The sequence below is a fragment of the Sinohyriopsis cumingii genome, chromosome 8 (assembly GCF_028554795.1).
Source record: "Sinohyriopsis cumingii isolate HCF-2022 chromosome 8, ASM2855479v2, whole genome shotgun sequence".
Taxonomy (NCBI): Eukaryota; Metazoa; Mollusca; class Bivalvia; order Unionida; family Unionidae; genus Sinohyriopsis; species Sinohyriopsis cumingii.
Genome location: NC_142968.1, coordinates 81,174,979 through 81,196,079, shown reverse-complemented (window position 1 = coordinate 81,196,079; position 21,101 = coordinate 81,174,979). Strand labels below are relative to the sequence as shown.

The 21,101-nt window shown below is 34.5% G+C and overlaps 1 protein-coding gene across 2 annotated transcripts; it reads left to right on the top strand.

Moving 5' to 3' along the window:
* The first annotated feature begins 3,445 nt into the window (after positions 1–3,445).
* On the top strand, positions 3,446–20,470 carry LOC149793972 (uncharacterized). Of its 2 annotated transcripts, XR_016422913.1 has the most exons (7): positions 3,446–6,329; positions 8,406–8,717; positions 11,308–11,616; positions 13,673–13,726; positions 13,978–14,073; positions 14,542–15,239; positions 16,302–20,469. XR_016422913.1 is itself a non-coding variant. In XM_089967907.1 (6 exons), exons 1-6 carry the CDS (start codon positions 6,269–6,271, stop codon positions 15,087–15,089), a joined length of 1,380 nt encoding a protein of 459 aa, XP_089824033.1. In that variant the 5' UTR covers positions 3,446–6,268; the 3' UTR covers positions 15,090–20,470. The 2 variants fall into 2 exon arrangements, 1 of the variants encoding a protein (XP_089824033.1); XM_089967907.1 differs by having other exon boundaries at positions 14,542–20,470.
* Positions 20,471–21,101: the final 631 nt, after the last annotated feature.

Sequence of the window (21,101 nt, the reverse complement as noted above, 5' to 3'; positions counted from 1 at the left end):
CCAACATTTATCTATTGGAATCTTTTTTACTTCCTAAAGTTATTTATTCATTTATTTGAAATGCAGAGCTGGTATAAAATAAATTATCATACTCACCAGTTACATTTTTCTTTTACTAAATACCATTTTTAAATTTTTAAAATCAGTGTGTGAAGACTCAAAGGAGAAATTTGCCCTAAATGATAATGTGGGATAACCAAATATTGCTCGGCTTGATGTTGTTATTTTTGAGCAGATCAAGAGAAAAAGGAAATCAGATATGGAAGGGTTCATTAATATGTATGAAAGATCTTAATCTACATCAGGTTATTATCACATTTGTCTATGCAGAAATACGTTTAAATTATTTTAATAATTTTACTGTCTTGCTGCATTAAATACCTTTGTTGGTGTTGTTTCCTAATAGTCACGCATATTTAGGTGTAAATACAGGTTTTGCCTGGTTGTGTCGATATGATTGGTCACACGCACACACACACACAGAGGCACACACACACACACACACACACAAAAAAAAAAAAAAACTTACCAAGCAAGTAAGGATCATACTTTCATCAAGATATTACAAAAGATGTTATTTACATCAGGTACATCTCTTTATAAAAATACAGAAATGTCAGCTGGTTCAGTCCCTGAGTCAAACACACCAGTCGTAGTTGTGCATTGTCCAAACATTCCATCAGCTATACGTCCAGTACCCTAAGGAGAAGAACTGCCGGTTCCTGTTGCACCAGAGTCATTCTCACTTGAATCAGACGACGATGAGGAGAGGATAACATTTCTAGTCGTGAAACAGCAATGTCACATGACCAATATTTTCTCTCATCCTCCTCCTCAGAACTACACCTCATACCACAAGGTGAACTGAATCACCTTGTCAGGGATTTGGAACTAGCCAAGAGTAAGGCAGATCTGTTGGGCTCCAGACTACAGCATTGGAATCGCCTGGCAGGTGATGTTAGGGTTTCCAATTTCCGTGAGCGTCAGAAGGATTTTTCCCAATTCTTCTTCATGGAAGGTGATCTTATAGCCTGCAACAACATCATCGACGGTGTGATGGCAGCACTCAACATCGTTCATGATCCAGAGTAGTGAAGACTGTTCATTCCTTACGTTAGAAGCATACTCAAAGTATATGACTATAACATATTACATCCTAAATCAAAGACAGAATTGAATTATACAGAATAAATTAAATTTACCAACGTTCCCCCTTCGAAACAGCAACCCAAACTCCACCACCTACCATACACCCCAGACAATAAGCAAGAAACCAAAACTCATTACCTACGTCTGCTGTCCTGATGCTAAGACTACATTTGTAACAAAATATAGTTTTAGAAAACCTCACATTCACTAACAGTCTGCATATTTTGCCTCTCATTCCCTCCCAGAAAACATCGAAGGGAGACTAAAGATCATACCGCAAGCGCAGATGGTAACTACATTATGCACTATGGACCAAGATCGGGAATATCTACGATGAATTTTAGGAGTATCGGCCGTTACAGACAGGTGGAGAGTATCACAATATTCTCCACTAAAATTTCGGTATGTTGGCTTATCTGAATCATCATACCTTGTTTTAGATCAGTATACTTTTAGTCGTGTGTTCCGTTTTCAAAATTTATTTTTATGTTTACAGACAGTGACGTATGAATTTTCCTACCATTCAACATCTTTCTGCAGTGCAATTTTGAAAAAATATATGACTGAGTGAAATTTTATATTGTACAAACAATTCATGCATTAACAAATAATGTAATAAAATTATAAAGCTTATCCATTATGGTTTTATAACCAATATGACAACAAGATTCGTTATCATCAAATGTATAATTTTCATAAGCTTTACTGCAGACAACCATGTCAAATTTATTTCAATATTAAATACAAGAGGATGCAAAAGGTTTGAATATTTGTGTACCATTACAAAAACCTTTCTTCACGATTTACAAACTAGATTGGGAAGTCGTGGTCATCAATCATTAGGAGTTGCGAATTGGTATTTCAGAAGACAGATTAATTGGTGTTTGGTGGTATTTATCTGCAAATCTGCATATCTACCCAACATGGTGCTAGGGAAATGTACATGCAACATGAATGTTTGATTATCTTTGCAAGCCTACTTCTGTTGTTATTAAGAGAAAGTGAACGTTGTTGTTGTTTGGCTTAACGCCATTTGTTAGCACAAGATAGGCTATATATGGCGGCCAGTATAAATTGTGGAGAAAGAACCCGGGAAAACCCGGAAAGAACCACCGACCCATGAAAAGCTTACTTCTGCTGTTTTAACAAATATCCACATTACTTGAATCCAAGACTCAAGCCCACGCAGACAGAGCAGAGAAACTGAAAATAATACATGTGTGTAAGAAGAATACTTGCTTTTCTTTCCATCAATGAGACTGTAATATGCATTCCTTTTCTTACTTCCAATCCTAGAACCTTACTTTCATCACTGTCAGAACTGAAGCGTGATTCAAGGAGTCTGTGAAAAGACATTATCTGACTTTAGTACTATTTCAAGTTTTCTTTCTAGGTCGATTTAGATCCCACTGCTGCTGCAATATTAGGGATGTGCCTGGGTTTAGTTCTTGCTTATCGTCTTACTACAAAAACGTTAGTGCCCTTTAATCATTACATTTATTGAAATAAGACAGAGAACCCTACACATGACAAACAGATTCTTTATAGATAGAGGGCCGACAAGCTCAAACCTATTATATGTAACGACGAAATACATTTAACATGTACCAAATAAACAGATTCCTACTGCGAAACGCATGACGCAATATTGCGTTTGAGTAAGGCAGGAAACTGGAGCATAATATTATACTATTTCAACATTCGTTTAGACATGGCGGATGAATGTTCATTTTTCCCCTTGGCTTTATAAAGATTTGACCTTATTTAAAACAGGACTTCCGATTAGTTAATCAGTGACATGCTCTACAACTGTTGTGCTTGACTCAGAGACTGCACGCGCGGACATTTATTCTTTTTAATTTCTGTATCTTTACAAGAGAAGTATCTGAAGGAAATAACATTTTAGTAACATCTTGATGTAAGTATGATCCTTACTTAACGGGGAGTGTGTGTGTGTGTGTGTGTGTGTGTGTGTGTGTGTGTGTGTGTGTTTGTGTTGCAGAATAGAAACCGAGTCGGTTTTGGACTAAGTGAATAACACAAACACAATGTGTGAAAGATGGAAATTTATGAAATGAATTAACAAAGAAAAATATATGGTGTATAAATACAATGATTCTCTCACGTTCTCAACATACGACTGATCCAATCACTCTATAAAAACATTCACACATTGAAAATAAACCAAAAATATGAATTCATTATGAAATACAGATCCAAGAAACGTCATGGACTACAGATACGTTTCAAATAATATTTCAAATAATATTATACACTGTAAGAGACATTCAAATAATCTCACGTATGGAGTACGATTAAGATTCAAATAATCTAAAGGTATTCAAATGTGTTTCAAATAATGTTATGCAATGTAAGAGAGATTCACATAATCTCTTGAAATACATGAACATAAAAATGTACCCAATTGAAACAACAGTTGGACCAAAGATATGCATCTTGACCATTGTACAGTCGTACGATTCATACGCTGATGAACCGCACAGTTTCACAGAGTCCTTGTGTTGGCACCCTTCACGGATCCACCACATGTACAGTCATAGGTATACACACGTACAGACAGCATACAGCACCGTACATACATATCGACAGCACGCAGCCCTAAATATTCTTGAAACTCCAGACAGCACTAAACAGCTTTAGTCAGCTCTAGTCATAGTCAGCTACAATAAAACCAAACTGGTCATAATAATAATGGGTTCTGAAAACTCTCTAGATATATGCTAATACATTAAACTCTAATAGCAACTTGTAATTCAAAGTTCACGACGTTTCAAATCTGCGTTGTAATAAATGCATCATTACACGATATGACAGTACAAACTGAATAAGCTTCGCATATCATTTTTAATGTCCCTTGTCGCAAGCAATTTCCGGCGAGGTACATGTTAGTACAGTCGCTTACCTGGAAAAACACTTATTCACCCTAGAAAATAGTCAAATAGTTCAAAGGCAAAACCAAGTTATTTTTTGTGCCTAATTCTGTGACAGTGTGTGTGTGTGTGTGAGTGTGTGTGTGTGTGTGTGTGTGTGTGTGTGTGTGTGTGTGTGTGTGCGAGAGTGTGTGTCCCATTATATCGACACCACTTGTATTTACATACAAATATGCATGATTGTTAGTAATAGGTACGGAAAACAATGGTATTTAATGCTGTGAGACAGAAAAAGATTAAAATAATTTCAAGACTTTTCGACATGTGAAAAATGTGGTAATAACCTGAGGTAGATTAAATTGTTCATACCTATTAATAAACCCTTCGTATCTGATTTCCTTTTCCTTCGTCTGCTCAAAAATAACATCAAACCTTGCAATAATTGATTATACCACTTTATCATTTACGCCAATTTCACCTTTGCTTTTTCGCACCCTCATATTAAAAATGGTATGTAGTAAAAGAAACCTTTAAATTTATGAGTACGATAATTTATTTTCTACAGCTGTGCATTTCAAATAAATAAATAAATAACTTTAGCAAGTAAATAAGATTCCAATAGATAAATGAGGTGAGCCAAACGAACGGAAAACCAGAATATAACGTTCCATAAAATTAATTAAATTGACAGCTTTAAGAATTTCTTTTCCTTTGTTGTGCTATTTTATTTTGTTTCCTTCTTTCGTTCATGGGGAGTGGAGGTATCCTCAAACATGACAATTTGTCGCGGCAGGGCAAGGTCGAAATGTCTTTTCTCTTCACGCCAAAAGGGCGAATTTCATATTAAGTTTGCTATTTCAGTTCTTTTGGTTTTGGTTCCATTGACTAATAAAGATTGTTTTCACAGTGTTTGTTTCAGAAGACTTGTACACGTGACATCTTAAAAACATTATTTTCAGTGACATTATGCAATCATTAACTTCTACAACAATATTTTACGTATAGTCAGCATTGGGTTTCAATTCCATTTACTGATGCTATTTGCTCATCCCATTCAGCCAGTCCATCCCTCCTTGGAGTATGAACATCTTGATAAAGTCCTTTCCATCTATTGTTTCGTTCGTACTTACGTAGGTTCATCTTTATGTTTGTCCGTGTGAGCATTCTAGATAATTAGCTGGATTGCACAAAGACGTCACACAAAAATGAAAGTGTAACAAATAAAACTCCTTCCCCGTTCGATTGGAAGAACTATGACCTTTAAATGCTTAAAAGGAAGCAAAATTTGATGGTGTCGCAGACCCTCACCCCACCCCGCGGGCTGGTTCATTTCTGGATTTCTATCCAACAAACCACTAGTCTACCTTCTTTTACATCCCAACCCACGTTCCACCCGAAAATAATAAATACACTTAGTATTGGAAGGTATCTCGTTCTCACTTCACATTCCTTTTCTACTGATACCACCCAGTTATATAATTTCTAAGTGTATTGCGATGGCATTAAAGTATATCTTCGTTCTCTATGTATAGAACTAAAGGAAAATATACTAACATTTTTCATTCGAATGGTTCTCTATTTATATCTCTCTCTCACACACGCACACACACAGAGACACACACACATCTTTCATTACCCTTGCTAACGTCAGTATACGGATTAGTGAATTGCGGTAGAATATTTTAATTTTCATTCGAACGTTTGAGCCTTTTCGAAATAGTTTTAGTCTGAATGAAATACAAATATGATTCTATTAGTATCGGATAAATCGTATAGGGACTAGTCTGGTTTGCAACTTCTCTTTATCTTGCGCAATATTTGCTATAGTAGTACTGAGGTCACGTTACCTAACTAAATCATATCCCCTATTAAACCTGACTGGTATACTTCAAAATGTAAAACTTCTGTCACAACATTTACTAAAGTTGCGTTTTGTTGCGTTAAACCGACATTCTATCTACATTGTTTCCTTCCCTCCAGAAACATGTTGATCAACACTCCTTCCTCAAATTTTCATTTGTTATTGTTATGCTGGGATGTGGAGTTGGACTGTCGTTACGGTTTTTGGTGTTTTCAATTCATAAGACAATGATTTAGAGATTGTTTAAAATATTTTCCTTAATAACTGTAAGATTGACTACAGTATCAAAACACTGACTGCCTTTTATATTTTTCAATACGTCTTTACCGTTCGAAAACTTTGTGGAGGCAGAGCAAGTTTCGAAATAATGGCGACCTTAACCAAGATATGCCTTTTCATCGTGTTGTCTGGAATCGATAATACAAATGGTAAGTCAAAGTAGTAATGTTTAGCAAAGAAACATTTAAATTCAGAATGTTTTCAGATAAAGTCGTCACATTAGCTGCTGAATTAAGTGTTGACGACATGGAATTTTTTATATCTGACACGGGCATCATAATACAGATGAATAGGTTATTTACTGTTAATAATGAGCAGCAAAAGGTAGTGTAGAATTGGTTAATTATCTAAATAATTAACTCTAATCGACTATTCAATTACAGTGGTGTTTCTCTGCTATTCATGATTTCAGACCTGATTTTTATGTTTTTCGTCGATAAAAAGTATTAATTTATCATACTAAGATAATGTCATATATGTATTTGAAAGTACTATGTTTGTACTACTATTTCTAAAGTACACAAGCATAATTAAAATTGAGACATTTTTCTTATATCTGAATATTATTTTCTCACTTGTGACATGATTTAAAATGATCACATTTAATATTTTAAGAATTAGTTTTCAGAATGTACTGCATTGATAAAAAAATGATTAGGAACCTATTGTAATGTTTATAAGGACGCTGAAAACCACAAGATACCATACTTGGGGGGATGGGTGCTCTATGCACCACAAGAAAAGTACCGTTTTGTTTCCCAAGATGCGCGCTTGTGTGTGTGTGTGTGTGTGTGTGTGTGTGTGTGTGTGTGTGTGTGGCTCCAAGCAAGATTGTGAAATCAGGGATTTTTAGTAATTTCTGAACTGTTCTTACTTATATATATATATTTGTTTGTTTGTTTGTGTGTGCGTTTATTCCATTTAAAGCCTTGTATTACTATTGTTTTCAATGATACGATATACTAAACAATAATAATAATATCAATAATAAAATATAATTTCATGCATTCGTTGACACACACACTAAAATTTCAATGGTAATAGATATGTGTTTTATATAATACTTAATCACATCGAGATATCTCTTGTGAATGTGTGAAATTTATCAATTTAAATTCAATATGCCTTACACACGTACTGACATGCATTTAAATCTTACAATTTAATGCCAATTCTAAGTTTCAAATTTAACAATGTTTCTACCTGGATTTTTTTTCTCCATAAGATACCTATCAAGATAAAGAAATAACGAATCGCTCATTAATTCAATGAAAATACTTCCTCCTTTGAGATCACACTGAACTAAAAATAAATACTTTAAACAAAGACTCGTACAATCTTGACCTAAAATATTGGTGTCATATATAGCATTTTATCGTGTTGTCATACACTATATACTATAGTGTTCTTATATAATAAATAATGTAGTATTTAAATTAAAATCCTATCAAGTTAGTACAAGCACACCATTATATAAACTCTTTAAATGCCATACAGATAAAGCAACACAATAATGTTATAATTGCAAGGTGTTTCTGGATTCACGTTTTCATCCCATCGTATTCTTAATACTAATAGTAGCATTAGTAATAATGGTAGTAGCAGTCAATGAAATATGTGGGACTGAAGAAATTAAAATACTAGATATTCCCGAGGTCATCGATGCTCTTTTGAAATGCCGATCTTTATTCACACACGTTTCTGGTAAAGTTTAATAACTTGTACATGGAAATATATGTAATTTTGAACAAAAGATTTCAAATTTAATATGATAGGCAAACTGTAGCTGATTTCAATTTACTTTTTAGAAAATTGAAATCATATACAGTTAAAATATCGGTTTAAAGGTCATCAATTTCAACAAAACAATTAGTTTTATAATGTTACTGTAACAAATGTATGAAGTACGATCCACACTCAGCTGTGATCATTAGTACAAGCGATTATAATTGTTTACTCTCGCTGAATGTAACCAATCAAAAAATAGTAAAGTATGGGATACATTGCATTTGAAATCACCTACAGGCTCTGTGGACAATAGCTTGCGTGTACGTAATAAGAAAGTAAACGATATTCATTTCAATGAAGACAAAATTAATGTATGTATTTAGATAACTTTTCGAATATGAATATCTACATATACATATCATTTGGCATCGAAAATTTAGATATCCAGCAATGACTCGAATAATAATATATGCAATCACCAATTTTTATATACGTAGCTTTTACACCGGAGATATTTACTCAAGAAGATAATGCAACGGTGCGCATCAATAAAACCTCAACAGATGGAAACAAGACGTTGGAAATCACCTTCTCTGGTTACACCAGCAATCTACATTACACTAATGTGATGGCATACAACCCATGGATTACATCTATTTCCACAAACTATACTGGTCGAATACAAATGATAACCTCGAGCCAAGATAATTTCAGTTTCCTGCTACTGAATGTCACTTTTATTGATAGTGGAAATTTTACAGTCTGCGAAAATTCCCAAGAGAAAGGAAAAACAAGTATTCTTGTTACACGTATGTATTCTTTTCACCTTCTGTTAATAATTAAAGAAATCAATTTGTCAAGATTCATATATGCCAGCATACATGTTACATGTACATTTCTATAACAGACGGACAGATAAATACAAACATCTATTAAATGAAAATCTGCCTTCATAAATACTACCATACAACTCATCATGACTAATCACAATTAATCCTCAATCTTGCCTGTAATTCGTGTAAAAAAGGAATGAGTCCTCCAGAATGACAAAGTGGAGGGCACCAAAGTAGCTTTCTCTTTGTCACTGTGGTTATGACAACCTTTTGACAGAATTTTATAACTTGATTAAACTGAATTTTACACAGCATGATATATGTTTTAATGTTGTTTTTAGTTCTCATATCCAGCTATTTGTTAAATAAATTCTAAAAGGATTCTGACATCAGTTTTCGTAAAAGGAAAGAAGACTAACACGTCCTTAAACTTACATGTATTCTCAAAACATAACCCCTGAATAAAGTATCATGATCTAAAAGAAAATATATTGGTACCGATTAGTCTTTGTTCCATGCCCTACCGTAGATTATTGTGGTACAATCAGCATGTTCATCTGTCAATTACCACTCAAGCTCTTCAGCAGGGCTGTGGATATTGGAACACAGTGTGTCCATGTGATTGCAATCTGCAAGTGGGGTCTGGATTTTGGGTCTAACCCGTAGGGTCTCTGGGAAGAGTTAAAGGTGCAATATAACACATTTTAGTTACATCGACCAGAACAAGTTATATATATCGCGAATTTTGGTTTCCCGCGCTGTGTTATTCATGGAGGTGGAGGGATAATACATAACAACATTTAACTTTTCATAAGGGAGACATGCAAATAGCTCAGGCTTCAGTTTTAAAAATACCTTAAAAATCTCTTTACGAATTTTCTAAATTTGTTGTGCAGTAATCGGTGACTTAGCATCAAAACAAGTCACTGATTAATACATGATCCGTAGCTAGAAAATGTTATCGCTCAGAGGTCATTTTTTGAAAATAAGTTTTAAAAACGAATTTGAAAACTGTTTTAACCAATACATGTGATTTTGAAAGCCATGGATTCTTTTAATGTGTGCAATAAAATTATATGTTTAACTAAATATCTTTGTTAAGAAAGTTAACAATGCAATTAATTCACTTGCTTCTGAATATAAATTGTATCTTAATGGTGTGAAGGTCCCAAATCAATTTGGTTCACTCCACTGATGTTGTAAAACAGGTCATATACAGGTGGTATAGAATACGTCTACAATTAGCAAACCCCAGCATCGCTTTTATCTACATCTGTGGGTTAGAGGTGAAGGTTAGAAACAATAAGACCTGAATTTCTGCCAGGCTTCAGGCAGTGAAGCAAATAAAGAGTGTTTTATTAGCGTCATTTCGATTCAGATCACAATTATTTTTCCTATATGGTCTCTACATATATTTCCTAGGAATGAACTTTTCAATGTGTCTAAATCCTAATAAATGATATCTTAAACTCAGCTAACTTCAAATATGAAATCGTTTTTGGTGTCTGGATTCTTATAAAAGTTCGGTGCAATTGGTCACAGATTTAGCTCGCTCATCAGTATCAGTGTCTCATTACACAATGAGCAATGTAGCCGAAACATCCATGGACAATCATACGGCAATCCTCATATTCTAAAGAATAAATCATTCATTCCCTTTAACTTGATAGCAAGGATGTTACCACCAAATTCAGAGAGACAAAATAGACTGGTTATTCAATCGTAGGTGCTGAACCGTAAATAATAATTGCTACCTGAGTCCATTTACAGCTAGGTCAACAAGGTACAGCCGGGTAATTCCCAATATATGATGGTATAAATTTAAAGCTGGGATGACCGAATCCTGCAAGTTTAAACGTACAGTGGATACCGCCAACGGATGGAATCATAGAGATTAATCATACCGAAGATGATTGTATCCATTATTAGTAAGGATGAAATGGTACAGTAAGGTTAGTTGCCCAACAGATAATGATATCTAGCGTTTATAGCTGGTACCACTGAATCTAACAGGGACACACTCTGTGGATGCAAGTTTTAACCTGGAACTACTGGATTCGGCAAGGTTAATTTCTCAGAGAATGATGGTATCCATTTACACCTGGGAAAATATGATTTAGCAAGGTTAGATGCCCATCAGATAATGATATCTATTTACAGCTGAGTCGATTGAATCGAGTAACTTTAACTGCCCAACGAATGTTAGTAAATTATATAGCTTGAACGGCCGCAGACATCAACATTATTCAGTGCTTAGCTCAAAAATGCAAACAGTAGCGGCTAAGACGGAATTCGAGACCACGGCCATTTGATTTGATCGTTTTTTATGCAGTACTACCTATAGACGAGGCTACCTCCCTCCCTGCAATCGAAATACATGATGGTTCCATCATGTCTGCGAACGAAAACTAATGTTCCGGACAAAATACTTGCAACATCTACAGTATTAAGGACAGATAAGCAAGCTGATATTTTAATTGTTCTGATACTTTTTATCAAATACATGTTTCAAATTTCTTTGATATTTTTTTTATTATGCTTACCAGTGTATTGCACTCTTTTCCAGGACGTAGATTAACTGCACGAAAAAATGAAACGATGATGCTCTCGTTCATGTATAATTACACAAATACATCTTCGATTAAAGTTTGCGGACGAACCGTTGACAGTATTTTAACGATCTACGATGTGGCACAGATGAACTGTAGTTATGATGTAAAACCCCATGAAACACGGGATCGCATTGAAAGCTGTGTATTAAATGAATGGAACTTATGGCTCACCATTCGAGAATTAACGTTTCACGAGAAGGGCATATATACTGCCTGGGACGACAAGGGGTTTCTTTTGGATTCGATATTTGTGGACGTTCGAGGTAAATGATTATGCGAATTCATTGAAGGAATGTTGGCCATTACTGAATTTTCAAAATGAAACGTACAAAGAAATGCTGTTGGTAAAAATATGTTTTCATGCAAGCTGATGATCTTTGCATGCCTACGCGAATACATTAGAATTTAAAATTTCTCAGCCTCTAATTAAATTGAAACTTATTCCAGTCTTCATGGTAACAAGAGCACCAGTTTCCACTAAATGGGACGGGAGTCCACTGTTAGTCAACTAACTGGGTGACGCTGGTCTAAAATCTAAGCCCAAGCATTCCTTTAGGTTATTGGGACATAAATAACGTCAGGCCTCGAGCTCATGATCTGCTTGTTGTAAAATCAGCGAGCTTAATGACTGAGTCATCATGCAAGCTTTAACATGAAATTTGTTGTTTCTTTGATCGAGAGATTATGTTTGTTATTTAATTTATTTAATTTTCATTTTTGAGTTATATATGTATATTAACTACATTTTTACCGATTGCACAAGTGAATCAGAACTTTCTTCAATTTTGAGGTCTTTTTCTTTTTCCTTCGATTTCTTTTGGCTGTGTACTAGGAGATTTTCTTAAATACATGGACATGAGGCCTTCATACGCTTTGGCATGTGCAAAAGGTTCATCATACAGAAACTCAGCTAATCCTGAAGAAATAGCCTCAATCTGAGACAAAATTGTCACAAATGAGAATGATTAAATTTTTGTGCCGTTTGTATTATTAAAATTGCCTTAATGGTCGCGTCAGTAATGATAATCCCTATCTCTCAACTCAGATGAACGATGGTTTATTACAACTATTATGCCGTTATATATTTTTCTGAAATGCAATACATGACATTTTCTAGATTATCTAAACGCGACAGGTGATGTATCAATGTAAACACGTTAATAACATTTAATGAATTTTTTAAAATTATATTTCTCTTCAGGTTATTGAATGGTTGGCGCAAACATAATTTATACATCGTGGTATATCATATTCCTTTTATCATAGATAAAGTGTATATCCCTTTGCATTCTTCTCCATTTGGTTGTTGGCTAGTCGAGCACTCAACCTCAAATTGATGAAAGAAATAATCATCCATAAATCAGTTTTTAAAATAGTTGTATTTGTAAGAAAGATTACTGCCTAGTCTAACATATAATTTGTCCGCGAATGGTTTATGTGTTTCCACCTAATCATTTCAATAACACTTGGGCAAAATTATACCTGAAGAAAAGCAGTCACTTGTTTACCTCCCGCAATTGGAGTATACAGAATTCCTCAGGTCCGTAGGTCCGTTCTTCTGTCTGTCACTCGATAGCGTATCTAATTTTTGACTAATTGCCTTGAGATTTGTAAATATTACGTTCATCATTTGAAGATAAACATGTCGTCAAATCACTTTTCTCCCACAATTCTCTTTGCAATTTAACTGACGTTTTGTTTCAAAGCGGTGAATGAATCAATCTCGATTCTACCACAAGTTACACCGTGTTTGATAGCTTGCTATGAAATTCAATCAATATTATGGTCACTGCATAAAGATCCCCATATTAACAAAACACATTGCTTCCACAATTAATATTGGTATTATAACTTAATAGTCCTGTAGTTCAATTCAGTGTACGACACAATCTAGCCAGCGGAATTATTATATACTGCAGGTGTTATGAATCGGTATGAAACTTAGTTTATTTTAAGGCCATTATCTAAATATTCGGACATTTATGAACATTTGTGCGTCCTCGTTGTTCTCTTAGATAATTACTGACCTTTATTTGATTGGATTCTATGTATGACACAATTTTGTGAATGCGTTAGGAATACGTTACGTAATATTGCTGAACAGACAATTATAATAAAGATTCATTACTTCTTCACACATGAAATTAATTATATAAAATCTTAACAGTAGACTGTAATGGATGACTTGTGAATTGGAAAATTTTTGAGATTATAGTTTATCGTCCCATAAAAAGTAATATCGGTCTGAGTTAGAATTGATCAAGAGTTTTTCTGAATCATACCGTGTTCTATTTGTTTTCGTTTCTTTTTCATTCAAAGAGAACACATCATGTCCGCAAATTACAGATACCCCGAGATCTTATAAAGAAAATGGTAAGTACACATAGACAATACCAATTGAAGGAACTGAATCATTTATTCTAGCTAGCACATACAATAAATAAATAAAAGGCCGTTTATTAGAAATTTAAGAAAAAATGTATTTGTTTTTATCTTCAAATATCATAATGTATCGCCACATCACCCCAAATATCATCTGTAAATATTTTGTGATATTAGGAATTTTTCTGAATTATACTTATATATTTATCTTCTATCAAACAAGCACCTTTATTCCCTTGCAGGGATGACATTATGGCATTTCGTCACTCCAGTAGTGGCTATATTTGTGGCTGCTTTCCTGGCTATCATTGTCGTGTGGACAATTCGACAAAGAAAAGGTAGTAGCAGTCATTGACCATGGATGCCATTGAAGCGTTTGTACCTTGAGAGGAAAAAATATAATTTAATATTCCCTGAGTTCGTTGTCATGCCCCTATGGCAAAGAATCTGGAGCGCTAACCATTTAGACAGTGGTTTCTGACTTCTATTAGAAAAAACAAGAACATTTATGAACATATTAGCACAGTAATAAATCAATAAAGTATTTACACATATATATTCAAATGTTGATTGCGAAAAATAATACAGATTTGTAAAACTGAATAATAACGAAGACGGCGCTCATTAAAAACAATTATTGATTGGTCTGATGTTAATACATAACATTATATTTTTTTTAACATCTTTACAACCGAAAGTTTGCGCAGAAATTACCAAATTACTTTTTTTTTTAAATTAGCAAGGTATTCGTTTGATAATTTTATACATGAAATCCAATATAACTTCTTCTCTTTCATAATATTTAGCACCAAAGACCACGACTAATAATCCCACACAAAGGAATGAAAGACAAAATGCTGCCAACAGATCTCGTAACGGGTCTCAGATTTTAGAGGAAGCGACTTCTCCTGAAGAATATAGAAAGTTTTCGACACAAATTGACAATGAAGATGATCCCTCTGATTTGATAAATAATAGAGGCCATGGCAAAGACAAACTAAACGAGAAATATAATTACACACAAGGGTTAGACTCTACAAAATCAGCGACGAAAACTACCAGCAAATTGCAGATACATTCCAATATACTGTCGACTAAAAACCTACCAACTCCTGATGAGTACAATCATGTGCATACATTTGTTCAACTGAAAACTGAACGTCGATTGGATGAACCATGTTTCAGTTCTACCGAAGGTACTGCGGGACCTTCATTTGAATATGATTATGCGGTTCAGTGCACTCCTATGACATCACAAGCACGTGCACAGGATCCCGCTGAAACCAAGAAAAACATGGGACAAGTAATGATTGCCGATTCTATTCTGCGGCATAATAAAGTGCACAAGAAGTAGTCATCAAGAGTCGAACCATCAACTTTATACGCAATGATCAACAGAAAGAGAACTATGGAGACTCCTTGCGTGGATTCCAGTTCTGAGTATGGAAGCCGTGACTTTACTAGCGAATTAACTCCTCCAGGATCCTCCCAGTTAGATGAACTGGTATTTGTACTTGTGTGTTTTAACCCCTTTCATTTTATTAAGCAAACGAGAAGTATATTTTTATAATGTGTCGGTTTCTTAACATATGATTTTACATGTATCATTTATTAATTTCATGACAGATAAGAATTAGGTACGTAAGTGAAATATATTTAGCCCTTCCGGATTTTCGGCTTCCATCAGACCGTGTATCGTGTGACTGTCACTCTAGTTTTATTATCGACTCTTCAAGCGTCGCTGGAACACGTATACGTAGTCCTGATGGTTTTCTGTTTGGCATAAAGTGCGTATTATCAGGCTATACGCCCAAATTAGCCATTTGCATATCTTCAAATATTTCTCGACCACATTAAGCCAAATTTGACAGGAAACATATAGTGGTACACTAGTTTTAATATTCCGTGACGTTACCAAAACTCTACAAACAACTCTTCGTTAAATGCCCTAAGAAAATATCTCACCAAAACCTGAAAGCATTTTAGCACAAATGAAGCGCAACCTCAGTCCAACATTTTTTCCGTCACAGATTTCGCTAAATAAGATCAGTTTATTAAAGCATTTTATATTTCAACAAATGATGCAAAACCAACATTCCAAATGTTCCAACATTACTAAACCTATTAACATGTTTAGCGCCAAAAGCAGGCTTTTACCAAGATGAATACAGACCATTCATTTCTTAAGTACTTTTAGTATGCTACACATAATGTAGATCTACATTCATAAATATGGTGGACAACGCTAGGACAAAAGTGAAGGAAAAAATATCACGTATTTATTTTATTTAGACCAAATTTGACTGAAACCATCCCGGACGACCTGTGCATCAGCTCTTCATTATAGCATAAAGTCGATATCATGAATAAAAGCGATCTCATGCAAAATTTCATCTCTTTTCTACTTCCTATATGCACAAACCAAGATACCCGTTGTAATTATTTTCTCTTTAGTGAGAATTTAAACAAGATATTTGGTAAATGGTACAAAACTTTAGAGACGCGCTACAATATTTTCAATGTTTATTGTTTATTTATCTCTTTTGATTTCTCATGTTTTCTTCAGCAGACTTAAAACATCGCATAGTGTGAATTATGAACTGGCTGGAAATGTTTGTGACGATTCATCTGCCATGGAAAGAGAACGTAAGAAAAATCTGTCATATGGTGTCTTAAACTGAGATCTGAGAGTTGAAGTCAGCGTCCAACTGTCGAAGAGGAGCCTGGATAGGACTTTCATGAATGACGATTATTACGATTCCTTTTCTAGGTCATAATTGCTTGAAAAGACTGCCTTAGAAGCAAAATCACGCAGATAGTCTAGTTTGTTTGTTTAGTTTTTTGGCGAATACTGATATTTCGGTCTAAGAATTGAAATGATTACAATCAATGACGTGGATATTTTGAAAACGCAACTCATGTTACACAGATTGTACTTCTAGGATGAGTTCAGATTACTGATTGATTATTTTTGAACAAGATACTGACTAATTTTCTTTGAAAAAAAAACTAAATTCAACAATTAGAAACTAAAGCTGAAAGGATGATATACAGGAAGACTTATTGGCTTTCTCTTCGGACATCATAAATATCGACATACTCTGCTCACATCTGATTTTTGTTGTTTATACCTGAGTATATTATTAGTGAATTCTGCCCACTTCATCCTAACTTTCCTACTTTCCTCCGAATAGCAGTATACTTGGTGTCCCTCGATTAAATAATCTTTTTTTATAAGCAATGTGGGCGTAAGTTTAAAAATGCAGTAAACTTACTTGATTGATATATAAATAATCTTATACTCTCACACGATCTTAAACATACAAGAATGTTCCTTGATATTGACATATATTATCATAGTATTTTTCTCCATAATATCACGAGTGTATAATAATGCAACACATTTTTCAGAGTATGCTAGTTCTGTTTGTTTTGTTTTTATGGTTTTTAACAGCACTTTCACTACAGCATTGACTATGTCATGCCGAGGAAATGGGAGTTAAATGGCTTTCCCAGTGACACATCGAAGGAGCCTGCGCAGGCTGGCCTAGGAGAGCATCGAACTCGCGACATTTTGATTCCGCTGCTGATTTTGACGATTGCCTATGTATAGTTCAATTGAATATTACATCTTCACGTAATAAGTTACATCATATTAAAAATGAATTAGGATAATTTCAGGTTACCTCGTTAACCGAAATGCAACTTGATTTATTTGTGACTGTTGATTACTTAATTCTGTTTGAATTGATTCATATTTGTACAATGATGACTTGACTTTGACTGACTTGATCCATTTTCGTCTGTTGATAACTTAGTTTAGTCTGGCCTGGTTCATATGTGTTTACTGATTTAATTTTAGGGTCACAGGTGGCTCAATGGTCTAAACCTCTCGCCTTTACCGATCACTGCAACTTCACCTCTGTTCGCGTGGGTTCCAATCTCGAGTTTGACCAAAGTAGGAATGTGAAAAAGCTTGCCAGTAGCTTCCAGTAGGTCGACGTGTCTCACCGGGGTTTTCCCGTGTTATGCCTGCACTAATTATACTGGCGGCCATATCGTGTACTGGAAAATGGCTTTAAACCTATCACAACAACTTAATTTTGTCTGGTTTCATAGCTGTGTCTATTGATGACAAAGTTGTCTAGCTACATTTTTTGAGCCAATTGATTCATTAATTTTGTCTGGCGTCATCCATAAGTGGGTCATGGTGATTTTATTATATCTTACTTGATTCAAAAGTGGCTAATGATCAACGCATTTTATGTCTTAATCTGTGTCTACTGATGACTTAAATTTCTATTCATTTTAGTCTTTTAATGACTTAATTATGTCTGGTTTGATTGATGTTTTTATTGATGACTTAATAACAGTAATGTCCGGATATAACACAGCCGATTAGACTTGATAGGAACACCTATGAAGCAGAAATCGTGATCTAGATCTCTGAAAACATTCTCCATCCTAGTCGTTCTGATCTTATATTTGGAAATAATGGATTATGTATTAAATTGAAGATTTAAAACCGCTCTTTCCCTCTCATAAATATGCATTGATCTCCTTCCCAAAACACGCATTTTTTGTATATTGTTTAAGTACAATCACTCGTTGTGTGTGTACATGAAAACGTCGTTATTTTAGACGAATTAAATAAGGACCTAATACTAAATACTTCGATTTGTACAGCAAGTGGTTATGGCAAAACAAACTATGTTGTAAGACATGTATTCCAATATGTGTACTTTTTATAAATCTATCCGGGAACAATGTTTCCCAAGAATCATTCATTTAAGGGACTGGAGTGATCCTACCAAGCACAAACCAATAAGATTCTTAAATTGAATAGGGAAACTTACACAAAGGGTCATAGTCAAATGCTTATAATGTAATTACTTCTATCAAAACGTTGCTCGGTATAGGTGCCAGTCATGATTCCTATCTTGTCATTTGATTGCTCGTCATCAAGAGCTTATCGATATTTATCAAACAATGTATGCAGCTTGCAACTATCCTAACATATGGCAACGGTATTGTATGATATCTCCAATGCATTTGACTGGGTTTGGCAATGTTGTTTTTTTGCAAATGAAGAACATAAGAAATTAGACATCCGCTTTCGGAACGGTTTCTAAGAGGGCCAAAGGAGAGAATCTGACACGCCAAATATTGATATACAGCCAGCCAGCCTTTCACAAATTCTGCTGACTGAATAAGAACAAAATTGTAATGTGGCCCCTCATGCCAGTAGGTTAGGTACCCCTGGTTTAGATGCTACTTTTCTGATAGAAAAACGTGTGTGCGGCGAAACATATATTATTCTGAATTTAACCCAGTTCAAGGAGGTATTCCACAAGTGTCAGTTTTAAGACCGTTGTGTTTTGTCTTTATTTAAACAATATTGCTGATAGTATACTTGTTCTTGCGAGATTATTTTCAGGCAATATCTTATAGCTGCAAGCGTCAATAATAATGAAAAAATTGAAACGCCAATCTTGAAATTCTCAACAAAAGGTCTGGTGTACACAATAGCTAGAAAAGTTTAATCCCAACAATACAGATGCATTGGTGTTTACTATAAAAGTTGTCAGTTTATCTCTCTAAGCTATTTATTGAGAATAAAATTCATAGCTTTATATGCTGCCCTGATGTGGTGTGATTTTTGTAGTGATGGAAACTGGATGTCCTCACAAAGACAAGCTCTATGCACGTCTGTATCTAACACGATTAAATCAATTTTGAAACTAAACTTCATGATTAACCAAGCACCCTTTAGAAAATAATATACCCGTCATTTATACCTTCCTCTGTAGAGTATGCAGATGTTCCCTGTGGTGCTTTTCTCAAGGAAGATTCAGACATATTAAAATTCTCCAGTCCGAGGCACCACACATTATTACTGGACTTAACGGAAGAACCACAATTGAAAACTCTTATGGAGAAACTAGTATGTCAAACCTTTGTGAAAGACGAAAATTCCATATATTATATAACTTGTACAAAATTAAACATTTCAATACCAATTTTATCTTTATTATCTATTACCATCTCTAAATGCCTAGCGCCTTATAACCAATGAATACATTTTATTTCGACATTACATATTTGAGATTAACTTTAAAATATCTAAGTCTTTTATTATTTCGACCTTATCTTTGTGGAACAGCCTTCTTAAAAATTTAAGACCTCTCCCATCCATTTTTGAATTAAGATTACTTATCACTTGGAAAACATGCAAACTACCAATATAATATGTACATAATGAACTCTTGTCTCCTGCATGCAAGAATTAGAAATAAGTGTTGTACTCTAATTAACTAATCCAATAATCCGCATATAAGACGCCCTTGAACTGTACCTCCTCAGAATGTAACCGTTATGGAGATCGTTCGAGGAACGCTTTTATAAGTTGTAGTCACCTAATTTCCCTACATGATAGTCATACTACTTCAAAGTTCATCGCATCGACAGTATGATAAAAATGTGCAGTATTTAAAGCTATTTAATATTTTATTAACGCAACAGGACAATTTTTCTTTCTGATTTTCGTCAAATGTTTGTAAATGATAACTGACAAAACCTATGTAAATAGTATTATTTGTACCATGTATGTTATTATCTGTTCTCTCTTTCTCTTTCTCTCTCTTTCTCTCTCTCTCTCTCTCTCTCTCTCTCTCGCGCGCGCGCGCGCGCTTTACGTTAAATATTTTTATCTTGGGGGAAGTTTTGTACCTTTGTTGGAGAATTTGCTTCTCAACCCTAATTTCTTCAGTAATAAAGTAATACAGTGAGAACATGTGTTCTAGATCTTGCTTTGCCAGCCCTCAGTGATTTATGCTTAATATGATTTTAGTGGCGTCTACCACGACCTGTTTTTGTCGTCACATTTTCATTCGCATAGTTTCACTAAGACTCGCCCTGTTATTTTTATTCTCCAGTGTAAATTTGCACAAATTAGACAGACATATAATGGTGTAATGCCCTTACTCTAGGTTTATAACTTTATGGAAATGGATCTTCTTTTTGTTCATACATTTTAAAATATTTGTAAACTATATGCACATTCATGTTTCATCTTTATGGAGGAAGCGAAAGATAGCCATACACACAGACACATGCACACACATCAAAACAACCGGAGGAACTTTTTGTGTGGCTTACAACGTGTAAATAACAGATTGTACGATATAGTACATTTAAAGTGTATATACCTTTTCAAAACTTCAATTGTCCATTGCACTGAATTATTAATCAATCTAGATTAAATCGTATTTAGTGTGAAAATTTGCTTCTCATATGTAAAAGTATGTATGCATTCATCTTTTCATATTACCTTAAGATGTATGTATTTTACTGGTCCATCAAAATC

Excerpts from the sequence above, each read along its gene's own strand:
- LOC149793972 (XM_089967907.1), top strand. The coding sequence starts at position 6,269 with ATGGCGACCTTAACCAAGATATGCCTTTTCATCGTGTTGTCTGGAATC. Across the intron at positions 6,330-8,405 it reads TGGAATCGATAATACAAATG|CTTTTACACCGGAGATATTT; the intron begins GTAAGTCAAAGT and ends TTATATACGTAG. Across the intron at positions 13,727-13,977 it reads GAGATCTTATAAAGAAAATG|GGATGACATTATGGCATTTC; the intron begins GTAAGTACACAT and ends ATTCCCTTGCAG.